This window comes from Bombus pascuorum, chromosome 7 (assembly GCF_905332965.1).
Source record: "Bombus pascuorum chromosome 7, iyBomPasc1.1, whole genome shotgun sequence".
In the NCBI taxonomy this organism is placed as follows: Eukaryota; Metazoa; Arthropoda; class Insecta; order Hymenoptera; family Apidae; genus Bombus; species Bombus pascuorum.
This window is the reverse complement of record NC_083494.1, coordinates 2,140,435-2,155,287: the sequence shown is the minus strand read 5'-3', so window position 1 is coordinate 2,155,287 and position 14,853 is coordinate 2,140,435. Positions and strand designations below refer to the sequence as shown.

Below are 14,853 nucleotides of genomic sequence, written 5' to 3'. Positions count from 1 at the left end.
CTGACAACGCAATCCGCTCACTCTGGCTTCTCAATTCATACTGCCGTTAATTCGTTTATGTCCCATAGCAACCCCTTGTCTTTTCTCTTAGCCTCATATCTTTTGTCTTAGCCCCACCACACACATGCTCAGCAACCGCTTGTTTGTAATTCGCACGACACCCCCAGGCCCCTCGTCCACGATACTACAGTATTTATTTTTTCTCCTAGCCCGTTTTAATCTTTGCTCACAACACTCTTTAATTAATTATGAGGCTGATATAGGCGCTAATTCTTCTCGGACGCAGAGGCGTAATTTAACTTTCTCGAGAAATTTTTCAGCCCACAAACGTACGTTTAATAAACCGATTGATGCTATAAATCTCGTAGTTTCAAGATCTTTAACTTACTCCTACGAGACCTATTAATTAAGCAATTAAGCAGAATTGTGTATTTTAAATATCGCGAAAAATACTTGAATAGAGAAATGTTTAAAATTTCGTGAACTATCTTTCATGGACATCTTCCATAACATAAAAACTATCTCGATATATAAACAGAACTGTAGAGAGGAGAAAACAAGTAAAAGTATATGTATATTATTGGTGGAGTGTTGATTGATTTATAAAAATTGATGAATCAACGCGTAATTGACAATTGAGTCGTTCACAGGCCAAAGTGGTCAACTCCAATTTTGGAAATTTTTTACATCTTAGTGTCAAGCTCATCTTTTATAATTACATCAATTTTCCTTGCTTCTTGGTTTGTGAAGTTAATTAATTTGACAGATAAGCAGTTTAATTAATAAGCCAACGAAGAGCAAAAGTTCTCGTTAAAGTAGCAAGAAATAAGAAGTCAAAGGGAAAGGAGCCTACGATAAGTTTCTCAATCTATTTCCTTGCATCTCATCACGAGACTGGTCCTTCGAGTAGTTTGTTAATCAGCAGACGCGTGCAAATATCATCAACACAGAATAATCACACACACCAACCATGGATATAAGTATCGTGTTAGTAGACCGCGAGTTTTTATGCAAATTCCTATTTTTGAAAATATAATTAAAACAGTGGAACCTTGGTGGAAAATTGTTTTACCTAGCAAGTATTGTAGGATGCACTATACTTTGAACAATACGTGCATTTCGTGCAATTCTGTACTTTCAAATTTCCTATAAATGCATACAAATTTTTATTGTACGTATTTGAACGGTATTTGTTCGCCACAAAATGACAGCGAAGTCAGAAAATCGACACGGATATAGGATAACTGCATTTGATATCGAACACCAGATTTTAAAAACTTCCCAATAAAAAGAAACATGCTCGTTTCCAATGAAACCAGAACAAGACAAAATCGATAGTAGTGTGTTAAAATAAACGTCAAGTTAAAATAGTGCTAGTTTGAATTTATACAAAAGTTTAAGCGTTATCTTGAATGCATGATAAAAAATGTAAAAAAGAATGAAATGCAAAGAGGTAGAAAAATATGTAGTATCGAATATGGGACACTCAGAAAATTTGTAAAAAATTCTCGAATAACTTTATTTTCATTACAGCGGCCCAAATTTTTATAAGGTCATTGTGTTCCTTGGTAAAATCTTACAATCATTCTATTCTAACGACAAGTTTGTGTATGATAGCATTTTGGGAAAATTAGAAAAGAGTCACGCGGTTGTGACAATAGAAGTAGCATTCTTTTAAAAGCTATGAAAAATATAATTAATGTAATCGAAAATGTCTTTAATTAAAAGATGTAACAAATACAAAATATAACGTAAAAATATAATTAACAGGAGACAAAATGCAAAATTTCTATAAAACCAACGCGCTCTTTAAATAAATAAAATGAAAATTGACAGTAACTTCTTCGTTGTTTCCATATTGATAGTTTATACAAATTTTCTAATGTTTTTCTATCGATAGACGTCCACGTTAGATAATTCACCAATGGAATTATATAGCCTGCAATGGGCATGAAATTTTCTTGCAATTATTCCCCAAAGATTTTCCATGGGATTCGAATCTGGGGAGCAAGCTGGCCACGTTAAATCCTTGATATTCCCTTTCACGTAGCCATCGTTTCGTACGCTTTGGCATATAAACCGGAGCGTTATCGTGTTGATAAATAAAATTACCATCCCCAGTTCTTTCTGTGTGTATTAAAACCATTTCTACATATACGTTTCTTTTCTATTTCATACACAGGCTTGTTATTAAAATGGGATACTTATAAGATTTTACTATAAAACGTACAGTGGCTTCATGGAAATTTCAGCAACTGTACGTACATGTACTCTCATGTTTCTCCTGCCATCTTCCTGTTCAATTTCTTGATCCAAGAGAAACAAGCATCACCCACACTGAACTATTTATCTCGGTAATTATTCGCAGCAACATCCATTAAAGGATACATAAATCCTTGACCAAGAAAGTAAATTCACTGTTAAGAACGAGCTACGTTCGTAGATTTACGGCCGTAAATTGCATGTATACGTGTAACGTATTTAGCGGGATTTATCTTTGAAGACGTTTTTCAAGTTGCTCGCGGAACGAGGATAAGGATGTTAATTGGTCTCGCTTAATTATTCTTCAATTACATTTGCTGCTGCACCTTACTGTCTTGCCTCTCGTCCCTCCTTAGCTTGATTCTTTCTGGCAAAAGAAACGGCGTGCAACGCTGTGTAGTTACAGGAGTACATATTACTTGGCGAAGCAATTTGCAGTTACTGTGCTGGCGATGACTCGAAATAGCTAAGCGTCTGTTACTTCCCACGCACGAATTACACCGCGCCGCCTTCAGCCTATTCGGCTGGTCCGCCTGTTTCCCTTCAAACTTCTCCCACAATTTCCAATTTTAAGTAATCGTTCATTTGCGACGTTACCGCGTTGCTCAAATTCGTTTACCATCGACACGTGATACAGTGGCTGGCAAAACTGTTTGGACGCACGTGGAAACTTATTGGGGATACATTATGCGTATTGTACGAAGGATTTTGCCATATTTCGAAATTTTACGTACTGCTATGGTTCTTTGCGTTGCAGTCGTATTTTTGTTAAGAGGCGTTCAGAGCGTCGATATTGTTGTCAATATTTAAACTTCTCGATATCATGTGAGTCTCCAGATTTTAGACGATCGATATACAGGATGTAACGGAACACGTGAGACCCACTTTGGGAACTGATTGTATACGTAAAGAGGATGAAAAAAGTTGATGTAAACGTATCTACCTATGTGTCTTCGTTCGTGAAATAACGAATTTTGTAAGCAGAACAAACCCAGTGAAAATACTAAGTTGAAATACTAAGCTTCAGAATAGGACAAGCAAGGAATAGGAATTTCCGGCAAATTCGGGAAACACCAGCAAGCGTTCAGAGCGTAACCGGATCCATGACAAGACGTTTACTGGTTTGCTTTGAAATGAGCATCTTCTATGATAGCAATTAGATAACACAGAATCAAAACAAAAAATTCGTTGTGTCTCATGAACGAACATAGATAGAACATATATTTACATGAGCTTATTTTTATTGTTCTAACAGGTTCTGTTACACCCTGTATATTGTACATAAAAGATATAACTTAGAAAAAACGAAGCTGGCACCCCGCTGGGGGTAGCCACCCACATGCTATATTTATTTTTATTTTATTTTTTCACCAATAAGATATAACACTTTATCAAATGTCCATAAGGACAAATTGTAAAAGAAACCAAAATAAAATAAATAAAAAAAAAACCCTGTATATTGTCGATACGACGTTGAGAACCTTAAATATTGGCAATAATTAGCAATTAATTAGATAACACAAAAACGAAGCAGAAAGTTCGTTTTATCTCATGAACGAACATAAATAGAACATATGTTCATACGAGCCTATTTTTATTGTTTTTACGTGTACAACCAGCTTTCGAAATGGGCGCCACATCCTCTTACATCCTGTACATCGTCGATGCAATCATAAGAATCCTAAATATTGACTATAATATCGATCTTCAGAACGTTCCAATTCTCTTTAAATTTTCGTATCTTTTTTCTTTCTCCAGATTAGTCCAGAAAATCATGAAACTTCGGAACTAAGTATAACGTACTAATAAAGACATGACTGGAACCCGAAGAAGCATAAATATGTCATTTTGAAACCTCATCAACACTGTAACAAGATACCACTATCATGATCATAGTAGTAAAATTTGAAACGAATCTGGAAGTGTATATATATAGAAATTACAATATTCATTGGAAACATACATCTCGAAAGGATCAGGAAAATATTTGCACGATCAATTGTTTACTATATATCAGAATATTTAATGAGATCACTTTTTAGCACTAATTGCAAGATCGAGATGACTGTTAGAACTGTGTATTAATTTTTCTTTGGATGTATGTTTGCGATAAATGTATTGTAACTTGTAACTTATATCTATGTATATATGTATATTTTCATTGTTAAAAATTTATCAATATAATGACGATAATCGTGTCTCATCGCAGTGTTAATAAAATTTCAAGAAGTTTCGTATAGCACACGTAATAAATTCATAAAAATTTCCTGCGTCAAATATTCGAATACTTTTCTGAACTGTCCCATACATTCAAAGCGTTTAAAACTGTAAAACCGAGTCACGGATATATAGCGGTAATTAATTTTAGTAATTAAATCGCTGCACAGATGAATTATATCACGACGAGTAATCTTTCTAAGGACAGATTAAGCCGACAATGTTTAATCTAGCTGTCGTCATTCTTTCTAAGGAGATGAATTAATATCACTCACCTGTTCGACCCACAGATTCGTCGTCATGATCTGATTCTTCAAGTTCTGTAACAAACGTAAAAAAATGACTTCTTAGTTAATTGTATTAGTATCCTTAGAGGATATTTAGATTTAAATATTAATTTTCTTATTTTTCTTTCTTGCTTCATTATGTTCTACGTTATTTATGAATCCTTTCATTGAAAGGTAAAATTACACATTGATGTGGATGAAAATGAATTATCAAGCTATATGGAATACATAAGACGATTTGGAATATATGTGAAAAAGCAAGGAAAATGTTTCACACAGACTACAGAAATACACATGTATACGCCGATATGATTTTGACTGCGAACGCATCAGCCGTTTTCGCAGAAATTGTTCAGGTGCAGCTACTTAAGTGCAAGTTTCCAAATGTCTTAGCATAAATTGCCCTCTGTTGCCATAAATTACCATACTACTCGGATTCCTTGGCAATCTCCTGGAAAACTGTCGAAGAACTTAAACCTTATCTACTGGCTTATTCTACATGAAAGATCACATAAATTAAAAATGCGATCACTGAGTTCATAATCAAATGTATTTACCATTTCTATTTACCAATTCCTTTTGACCAGACGCATTAACATCATTTATCTGTTCGATCCATGTGCATTTTTACTTCGAATTGTCTAAAATAAGACGAAGCATAACGAAAAAATAACGGTGACATCGTAGTCATTCGGAAAAAGTAATTGGAAAAATTATTAAAATTAAAAATTTTCAATAAATCATTTTCATTTAATCATTTCTCAGTGAGACCAAAAATAAGATGTTCAATTTTGGCGGAGACGTTCAGTTTAAAAAGATAAGACGAGGACTTTATAATTATGTTTTGACAATCGCAAGACAAGATTATCCATAGAGAAAGTCTTTCAAATTAGACGTTTACTGCCCATGTTTGTTACGTGGAAAATAAAGCTTATCACTGTGGGAAAGCGAGCAAAACGTATATTTGTAATGAACTCTTCAAATATCGACTCTACCGTAATTTTTAACGAAGCTTTAATAATCTATTTACGTTTTAAATAAAGTTTATTTAATATTTGCTGCATCCGTGTGTACAGCACAGTGTAACAAATACAGTACATCGGATGTGACGCAGAGGCCACTTGGCGTATTAACACAATTTGCTTTTTGCTTGCGAGACTTGCGACAATTTTTGACGATTGCGAGACGAAGTGAATTTGAAGCGCCTCTTTAAATTTCAAAATTCTTCTGCGAAAACGTCGGTATCTGAAAACGAACCAGTGTGAATTTACATGGAAAGTGGTGACGAACAGTTCAGCAGAAGCCAGTTCAATTGGGCGCGAGCAAAAGAGATTAAAATCTGACGTTAATTATTTCAAGTATAATCAAAATAAGAAGAGCTGAAGTGAAAAGTTGATAGACGATATTACCCGCTAATTAAAACGTACGTCGAGTGATTATTCGCCAGAGGATATATACTTTGAAAATTCGTAATACTTCATTAAGATAAATATAAATTAGGCTGCGTACTTGAAAAGTTTGCAATATTTCATCAAGATAACAATTATTAATTTACGATATTGCCAGAAGATCGAAAGTTTGCTGGAGGTTTGACTTTGTCCGTAAATTATTCATTCTTTGAATCGGTCTTTGCGAAACATTTGAGATATTTTCCTGGTTTCTCGCCGCTAATTTAAATCCAACGCTGTGCAAGTTTTAACGAGTTCGGTATCTGCTCTGCCTCGAGAAGAACGAAACTGTGCGACAGCTGTGAAATGTAAATGCCGCAGAGGTACCAAAGGAACAAGAACCGAACGAAGACAGAGTTCAATGAACGAACTTTAAAACAATATCTACGTCTCTTTTAGCGTTGTCGCCGTTTCATGAAAATGCTTTTTCATGCTAAGTTACTCAAAATATTATCAATGACACTTTTACTGAAAGCGTAAAAGCTGAAATTCATTACAACGTCGTAACTATTACGAAATTGTCTCTTCTTCGATAACTTGCCTTATCGTCGAAGCACGTGGTTTTTGCAATTCTAACTGCTTCCTTCTTTGCTTAACTGAAACACGCTGACGCGTATTTAACGATACGAAGAATCCCTGTCATCTTAAACAAGCATATTTCTCGTGTATTAAGAAGATTGATTGGCAAATTTGAAAAGCGTCGCTGTATAATCGCGAACAGTATGAAGAGACTAAATACCAAGAACGTGTACGAGGGAATCAAAATACCAACTTGACGATATGGGGCTGATAATAACAAATTCAGTGCTTAATTTAGTTTGTTATTTTAAATGTTTAATTAAGTTCTTAATTTAACTCTAACTAACTAATTAAGTATACCTCAATTTAACTAAAATAATTCTATTTAAGATTTTTCGCAAAATTTATATTGCTAAATGGTTACATTGTCGAAGATGATCAGAAGTAAATATGAAACCGGAATTTTTATATAGAAAATACACGTTTATTGTACGAAAATGATTAAAAATATTTTATTCGAAGTATTGCCCATCGCTGGCTATACATTTTTCCCACCTATCTGGCAATTGGTGGATGCCACGCCAAAAGAACTGTCTCTCTTTTGAGGCAAACCAGTCATCGAGCCATTTTCGTACATTTTCGTAAAAAGTGAAGTGCTGGTCAGAAAGTGAGTGTCCCATCGATGCAAATAAATAGTAATCGGACGGAGCCAAGTCTGGTGAGTAAGCCGCGAGCGAAAATATTTCCCAACTGAACGCTTCGATCGTTTCCTTGACCGGTTTTGCTGTATGCGATGGTGCATCATGGAGCAAAATTACTTCGTGTTGCCTTTTTTGATATTCTGGTCGTTTTTCACGCAAAGCTTGATTCAAATCGATCGTTTGTTGTCGGTAGAGCTGAGTATTAACGGTTTCGCCAGGTTTTAACAGCTCATAATAGATCACACCCTTCTGATCCCACCAAACACAGAGCATCGTCTTCCGTCCATAGCGATTTGGTCTTGCAGTCGATGTTGGTGGTTCGCCTGGAGCTACCCATGATCTTTTACGCTTAGGATTCTCAAAATATATCCACTTTTCATCGCCAGTCACAATTCGGTGGAGAAATGACTTTCTTCTGTATCTGGCGAGCAGCATTTCGCAAGTGGTTTTTCGGTTTCCCTGCTGTCTTTCATAATTCGATAAAATAATATAAAACAGTAATTGTCGTTCATCTGTTACCACCTTGCGAAACGAAAGAAACTTTTCGGACAACCTAATACATTCTTCTGTATAGAATATGAGAAACACACGACACCTCCAGGACAAAAACATAATCATTTGCTAAATGGCGAATTGAAAATCTAGATTTTCCATCGTTTTATTACACCGTGGAAAGATTAAAACGCTGCGGCGGAAAACCGGTAATTTAACGCGCTACAGTTGGACTCTGCGATATCGGTAAAATCCCAGGTCGCTGTGTTAAGACTCCGCCGCCCGTATCGGCCGTTGCTCGTCGTTCAGCCTTCTCCTGGTTGCATCGCGGATGAAATTACATTTCTATCGGGACGTAACGCGATTACCGTGACTCGATGTCGCGCGTTTCAGGCGATGCGCTCGAAATAGTTTCCGCGATTTTGATCGACCTCGCGAATCTCATTGTCGCTGCTGTTCGACCAGGCTTAACGACGTTTGATCGATCGGCCGGTTTGAGTAGCAGTTACGGATTATCGTTCACGGGCTGTCGATGCAGCACAGTTCGTCGCCATTAAATCAGAGTCCATCGATCGGAGTGTAAATAAGATCAACGAGCCGCAGTGTCCGGCCGTTTGCATCATTTAGTCTGCAGAACCGCGTCGCTCTCCAATACAAACGGAAAGTATTTAAAACGCGTTAGTCTACAGACGATGCGGGTATATCGGAGCGACGATTTATCGTCAGTGTCATTTGCTCGCCGTATCAAAAGTCTATTACTCGTGGACAACGACGTCACGGTGCAACGACCTGCATTCGCTTCTCTGTATCCTGACCTATGTTTCGTCCACATACCGGCACTCAAATAATTGTGACAAAGCCGCGGGGATATCGATCGTTCGAATTTCTCTCGCCTTTGACGAACGTTTACTGGTTTCATCATAAATCGAATGATTACGAGGAAAGCAAAGTGTGCGAGCGAACGGATATACATTGGACAAATGTGCATCGAGAATTTCCTTTTCACGTCCGAGATATAATTTGTTTCTCGAACATCACTTTCATTAGTCTATTTTTCGTACAATCGTAGCAAGCTTTCAAACGAACTCGATTCAGCAAGAATTTATATGGAAGGAAAGTAAAGAAGCACATTTTTAAGAATAAATAGAAGACACTAAAAATATCGAGTATTAGATTTATTAGAACAATGAAGTTCTAGTACTTTATTTTGGTAGACAAGCAAAATTCAATAAATAGAACTGTATTGTAATTTATACCTGTGAACAGGAAGATAATTATCCTACTTTTTGAGGTTGAAAAGGTTTTTTCAAAACAGCGCAAAGTATTGAAATAAAACAATGTAAGTTTGCATTATTATCAAAACAAGAAATATCCAAGTGTCTTATTGATATCTACGATCAAATCTTCCTTCTTGCTTCATTATTATGCACGAAGCTATCTTCCGATGGACTTGCAATTAGAAACAATTAGAAATAATGGCAGTAGGAAGAGCCGAGATACTTCTCGCTTCCTTCTAATCGAAAGTGAACGCTAGCTGTTTCTAATCGATACATTAAGTCATAATTTTTCGACGATTTAATGTTTCAACGACGTGGTATGTTCAACACGTGGAACTTTTAAGACGAACTCGAATTGTGTTCTGAATTTATTATTTCTGTGTATATCAGTAATGTATCCATCCGATGAATATATCATCGCAAGCCTTTTGTAGTCTGACTCTCTGATTTGTTCCGTCATGTTTATGGATGGAATTTTCTGCATATTTCTTGCTTGGGTAATACTGATAATTGAATTCTGTTTGTAGGCTACGGAAGCTGCAAAGGAGATTGTAGAGAATACGTCGACCTCGTTACAAACTGTTCGACTGCGTATTGCGTGTAATTCCGGAATTAGGAATACCATTACCAATTTTCGTTTCGCTGCGTTCATTTTCCTGATACCTATCAGCAAATGATACAAACGGCGGAACGTGTACTGTATATGTATTAGGTTGTCCGAAAAGTTCCTTTCGTTTCATAAGGTGATAATAGATGAACAATAATTTCTGTTTTATATTATTTTATTGAATTAGGTACGATCCATTTCGTTATATTTCTATTATGTTCGTGCATAATTCAATAAACTAATACAAAATAAAAAACATTATGCATCTATTATTTTCTTATAAAACGAAAGAAACTTTTCGGGATGACAAGTAAGTGATTGCGGATTTTGTCATTAAGTGATATTAACAAAATCCGTAATCACTTAATTGCCAACCCAATACGATAACTATTAATCCTACTGATTTGTGCCTTTAAAACTCGAAAGATTAATTCTTTAATATGTAGATTCTGCGATAATATCAATGAACGAACGAATGTTTAATAATATTCAATATAAAATTATCTTAACATACGAAGATATTAAACGAGTTTAATACTTGTTCATGCTTCTCTTTAGAAAAATTGAGGCGTAGGCGAGCATTCTGTCGCTGTTTCGCCATCGTTTGAAGAGGAAAAGCTTTTTTGATGTAAATATTTTACGAACAGATTACTCCGCAACTGTTAACGTAACACCAAACGAGGATGGTCGAGTGCTCTCGCTTTATGTTCATGTTCGTTTGAGCTAAACGCAGCTTGATATATCACGTAATACCGATCACGCACTGCTTCAGTCAACCAGGAATCGATCAACTGTGTTGTGCAGTGGTATTGCCTGTCACTTGGAAGACGCGTTTCAGCCAGCGTGGGCACAAGGAGAATACGCTGCTTCCTGTCACGCAATGCTACATGATCTCACTTGTGTCACGTAAAATTTCCCATAAACGCGTAACAGTCCACAGCGTGGTAGGATATGACGAACGAAGAGATAAAACGACAGTAAGAAATAAATTCATTAGGCGTGAAATGTAAATAATTTTGAAGGATCGTGTCCCGATCATAAAATATTTCTATTTAAACAGACAACGAACACGGTTGGGTATTTTACGCGCGAAATTCAACATCGCGTGGAATGGAAATGAAATCGTGGAAAACACGTGAATTTAATTTAGCCGCCCATGTGAAACACGTTACATAACTCGGTTTGTATAAACTGGTCAGATAGGCATTTTAACTGCAGGCACGTTTCGCGCATTTTGTTTCAACCCGTTTACGTTTTCCTATTCGTCTCGGATCCGTGTAAAATCATGTCTCGGCAATTTTAAACGAGAAAGGCCACAGGTTCGTAGGAGATTGTCCGGCTGTAGCGATAACGGCAGGAGAACAGGAAATTACTGACACAGACGAAGTTCCGTAGAGACTGCAGAAACCAACGTGATTAGTTCTCACGGATTAGCAAACGCCTTTGTGTCCGATGGTGTCCGTTCTACACAGAGGATTGTGAGTGAAACCAAACGATTATATCCGCACGGCACTTATATGAACATGTATTAACGTTCATGTGCTGTTTCTTCGAAATTGAAGCTACATCTACCGTAACATTTATATTAGTTAACGCTATCTACGATCCCTTTATACTTTCGTAATAATTTTACGTTAAAAACAATTTGATTATATGTATATATATAATTAATATGTATTATATTATAAAATATAATATGTAGTAATAATAATATATGTGCGCAATTTACAGCTATTGTACCAGGTATGTAAATATGAAACCAGAATTTTTATTGTATGAAAATGAGTAAAAATATTTTATTCGAAGTATTGCCCATCGCTGGCTATACATTTTTCCCACCTATCTGGCAATTGGTGGATGCCACGCCAAAAGAACTGTCTCTCTTTTGAGGCAAACCAGTCATCGAGCCATTTTCGTACATTTTCGTAAAAAGTGAAGTGCTGGTCAGAAAGTGCGTGTCCCATCGATGCAAATAAATAGTAATCGAACGGAGCCAAGTCTGGTGAGTAAGCCGCGTGCGGAAGTATTTCCCAACTGAACGCTTCGATCGTTTCCTTGACCGATTTTGCTGTATGCGATGGTGCATCATGGAGCAAAATTACTTCGTGTTGCCGTTTTTGATATTCTGGTCGTTTTTCACGCAAAGCTTGATTCAAATCGATCGTTTGTTGTCGGTAGCGCTCAGTATTAACAATTTCGCCAGGTTTTAACAGCTCATAATAGATCACACCCTTCTGATCCCACCAAACACAGAGCATCGTCTTCCGTCCATAGCGATTTGGTCTTGTAGTCGATGTCGGTGGTTCGCCTGGAGCTACCCATGATCTTTTACGCTTAGGATTCTCAAAATATATCCACTTTTCATCGCCAGTCACAATTCGGTGGAGAAATGACTTTCTTCTGTATCTGGCGAACAGCATTTCGCAAGTGGTTTTTCGGTTTTCCTGCTGTCTTTCATTCGGTTCATGTGGAACCCATTTTCCCACCTTCTGGATCTTTCCCATGGCTTTCAAACGTACGGAGACGGCTTCTCATGTCACGTTTAATTGATCAGCGAGTTGTTGTTGCGTTTGAGCGTCATCCTCGTCCAACGATGCTTGCAATTCGCTGTCTTGAAACTTTTTCGGTGGTCTTCCACGTCCTTCGTTCCTCACGTCAAAATTGCCACTTCTGAATTTTTTAAACCACTCAAAGCACTGTGATTTACCAAGAGCATGCTCACCGTAAGCTTTGACAAGCATTCGATGCGATACCGCAGCAGTTTTCTTCAAATAGTGACAGAAAATCAACGCTGTCCGCAAATCGTAGTTTCCAGGCACAAAATTCGACATGTTCAACGCTATTACAAACTATGCTGTTGTATGAAACTTGTATTGTTGTAAGTCGAAAATGTTTGTGAGATGTCAACAAAGACTTTTGGCATCAATGACGCAGTTTAGTGATAACTACATTATCAGCTAGGGCCATCTATAGGCAAATTCCGGTTTCATACTTACAGGACTGGTAAGCCTATATACAAGCCTACAGCTCGAGCACCTGAACCAGAATTTGTTTAATATTTGAAGAACTTAACGACGAATATTCTTACACCAAACTCTACCTAATTATTATGAACTTTTATAATTGTAATATTTAGTTCATAATGTTATACTATGTTAATGTCGATATTAATGTTTTAACGCAACTACAATGCAGTACTCGTTAGTACTGCTGTCTTACTACTATCAACGTATATATTATTTCACAGTCCTCATATTCGATATCTTACAAATATTTACATCTACAATGTATGGTCCCAAAGGAATTACTATTTATGTATAATTTATATGCATGAGAATATGCATAATAAAATGTGCAATAAAAATATTTTCTAATAACGGTACTTGATTATAAGACGTTTTAAACTAGGATTAAAATGCCGGACTAAATAGAAATTACTCTGGTTGTTAAAAAGTTACCATGTTTTAAATACTTTATTTCCTATTTAAAAGACGATCGAAACTTGCTAATAAATATTAGAGGTTTATTTTAGAAAAAGCTCAGCCTTGGTAGAGACGAGGTTATAATAATTCTTTAGCAAACACGCTAATAGTTTTACGATTGCGTGTTGCACATGTGCGTCTTAAATTGCTACGTAGCAGCGGCACTGACCGCGAACAACACCAAAATGTACCGGTAGTTCTTGGGACAAGAGCTAATTTAGAAATCGAGTTTGGCTGGCAATATAACGCGAACAACAGCTGCGAATAGATGTAAAATAAATGGCATTTATCCTAACAGACACAGGTATCCGAAATACCAATTAAAAAATTTTTGTAAATAACAGAAAAAGAAAAACGCGAATTATCTTACTATGAAAGTACGGTGATAAAAAGTTACTCTTCCATTTAAGCAATATTTTGCAGCATTTTTGTTTCGTTGCACAACATTAGGTTCAGTGTTCTATCTACTTAATTTCTATTTCTATTTTTCCAATGTATATTTTGTGATTTTCTACGCAGAGGAAGATATGCGTATTTTCTAAAAATTATCGAGATCAATTCTGATACGAAAATTCATCGTGTCCTATATGGCGCGAGAACTTGGAAATAAATAAAAAGAGATAATTACGAGCTACTTTGACTAAGAACATACTTTATTGTATGATCGTTAGAGAGGATTACAGGAATAAATTTAATTAAGTCGACACACAATCCTCTCGCTGAAGCATCGGGAACATCGTGTTGTGAATTCGTTAATTAATTTCATATCCGCTTTCTGATAATAGCAGCAAATCGATTTTCGAACGAGATGCGTAAATGAGTTCTTCGAGATACTTGATGAACAGAGGCCCACGAAATATTCGAATACCCAGTTAGTACAGAAAAGTTTTATCAACTTACTATAGAAGAAAAATTTTTTTGAAATTTGATCAGTAACGTAATGAAGCACGATTACCATTATTACGCAGACAAAGTGGGGAATTTACTGAAACACTCTGTAGAGTTCACGAAAGCATTTACGTAGTTAGACTAAGGAATTGTTACTTGCAAATGTAAATAATTACGTAATCGTAGATATTACGTTGCGTAGAGTGCAAAACAAAAAGTAGAGAAAATTGATGAGATAGTATGATGCTTTGACATTGAAATTCAAAAAATAGGGTCAACCACTTTGGCCTGCGAACAGTTCACACGTAAATGTATCACGAATAGCGAATGATCTATAAAATATTACACTCGTACAGTAAAATGTCCTAAAAATGTTCTAAAATAGGAAATTTTAGAAAATAAAAGGGTTGTAACCCTAATGCTACCGTAAGGGGAAATAACGCAAAGAGGAAAAATGGAATTGTTGCAATATTATGAAACATAAATAAATTTACGCTACATTAATTAAAAGCTTGAAGACCGAAAAGGGAGTTAACAAGAAACATAGAATAAAATAAAAATAAAGCTAACGGAGACGAAAGACGACTTAATTCGCGAAATTCAGAAGAACCAAACTAAATGAAACTCGCAGAAATAGCAGAAGATGGTGTTGAAAAAGACGTACAGAATTAGA

At 36.1% G+C, this 14,853-nt stretch overlaps 1 protein-coding gene across 7 annotated transcripts in view; it reads right to left on the bottom strand.

Annotated features, from left to right (window-relative positions):
• Positions 1-14,853, bottom strand: part of LOC132908990 (acetylcholine receptor subunit alpha-like) — a 389,316-nt gene that overhangs the window by 275,714 nt on the left and 98,749 nt on the right. For 6 of the 7 annotated variants that reach the window (XM_060963531.1, XM_060963532.1, XM_060963534.1 and 3 more), the window contains one exon: positions 4,755-4,799. In XM_060963531.1, the coding sequence (XP_060819514.1) occupies positions 4,755-4,799 (45 nt within the window). The remainder of the gene's footprint in view (positions 1-4,754; positions 4,800-14,853) is intronic. The other variant, XM_060963538.1, reaches the window with a different exon arrangement.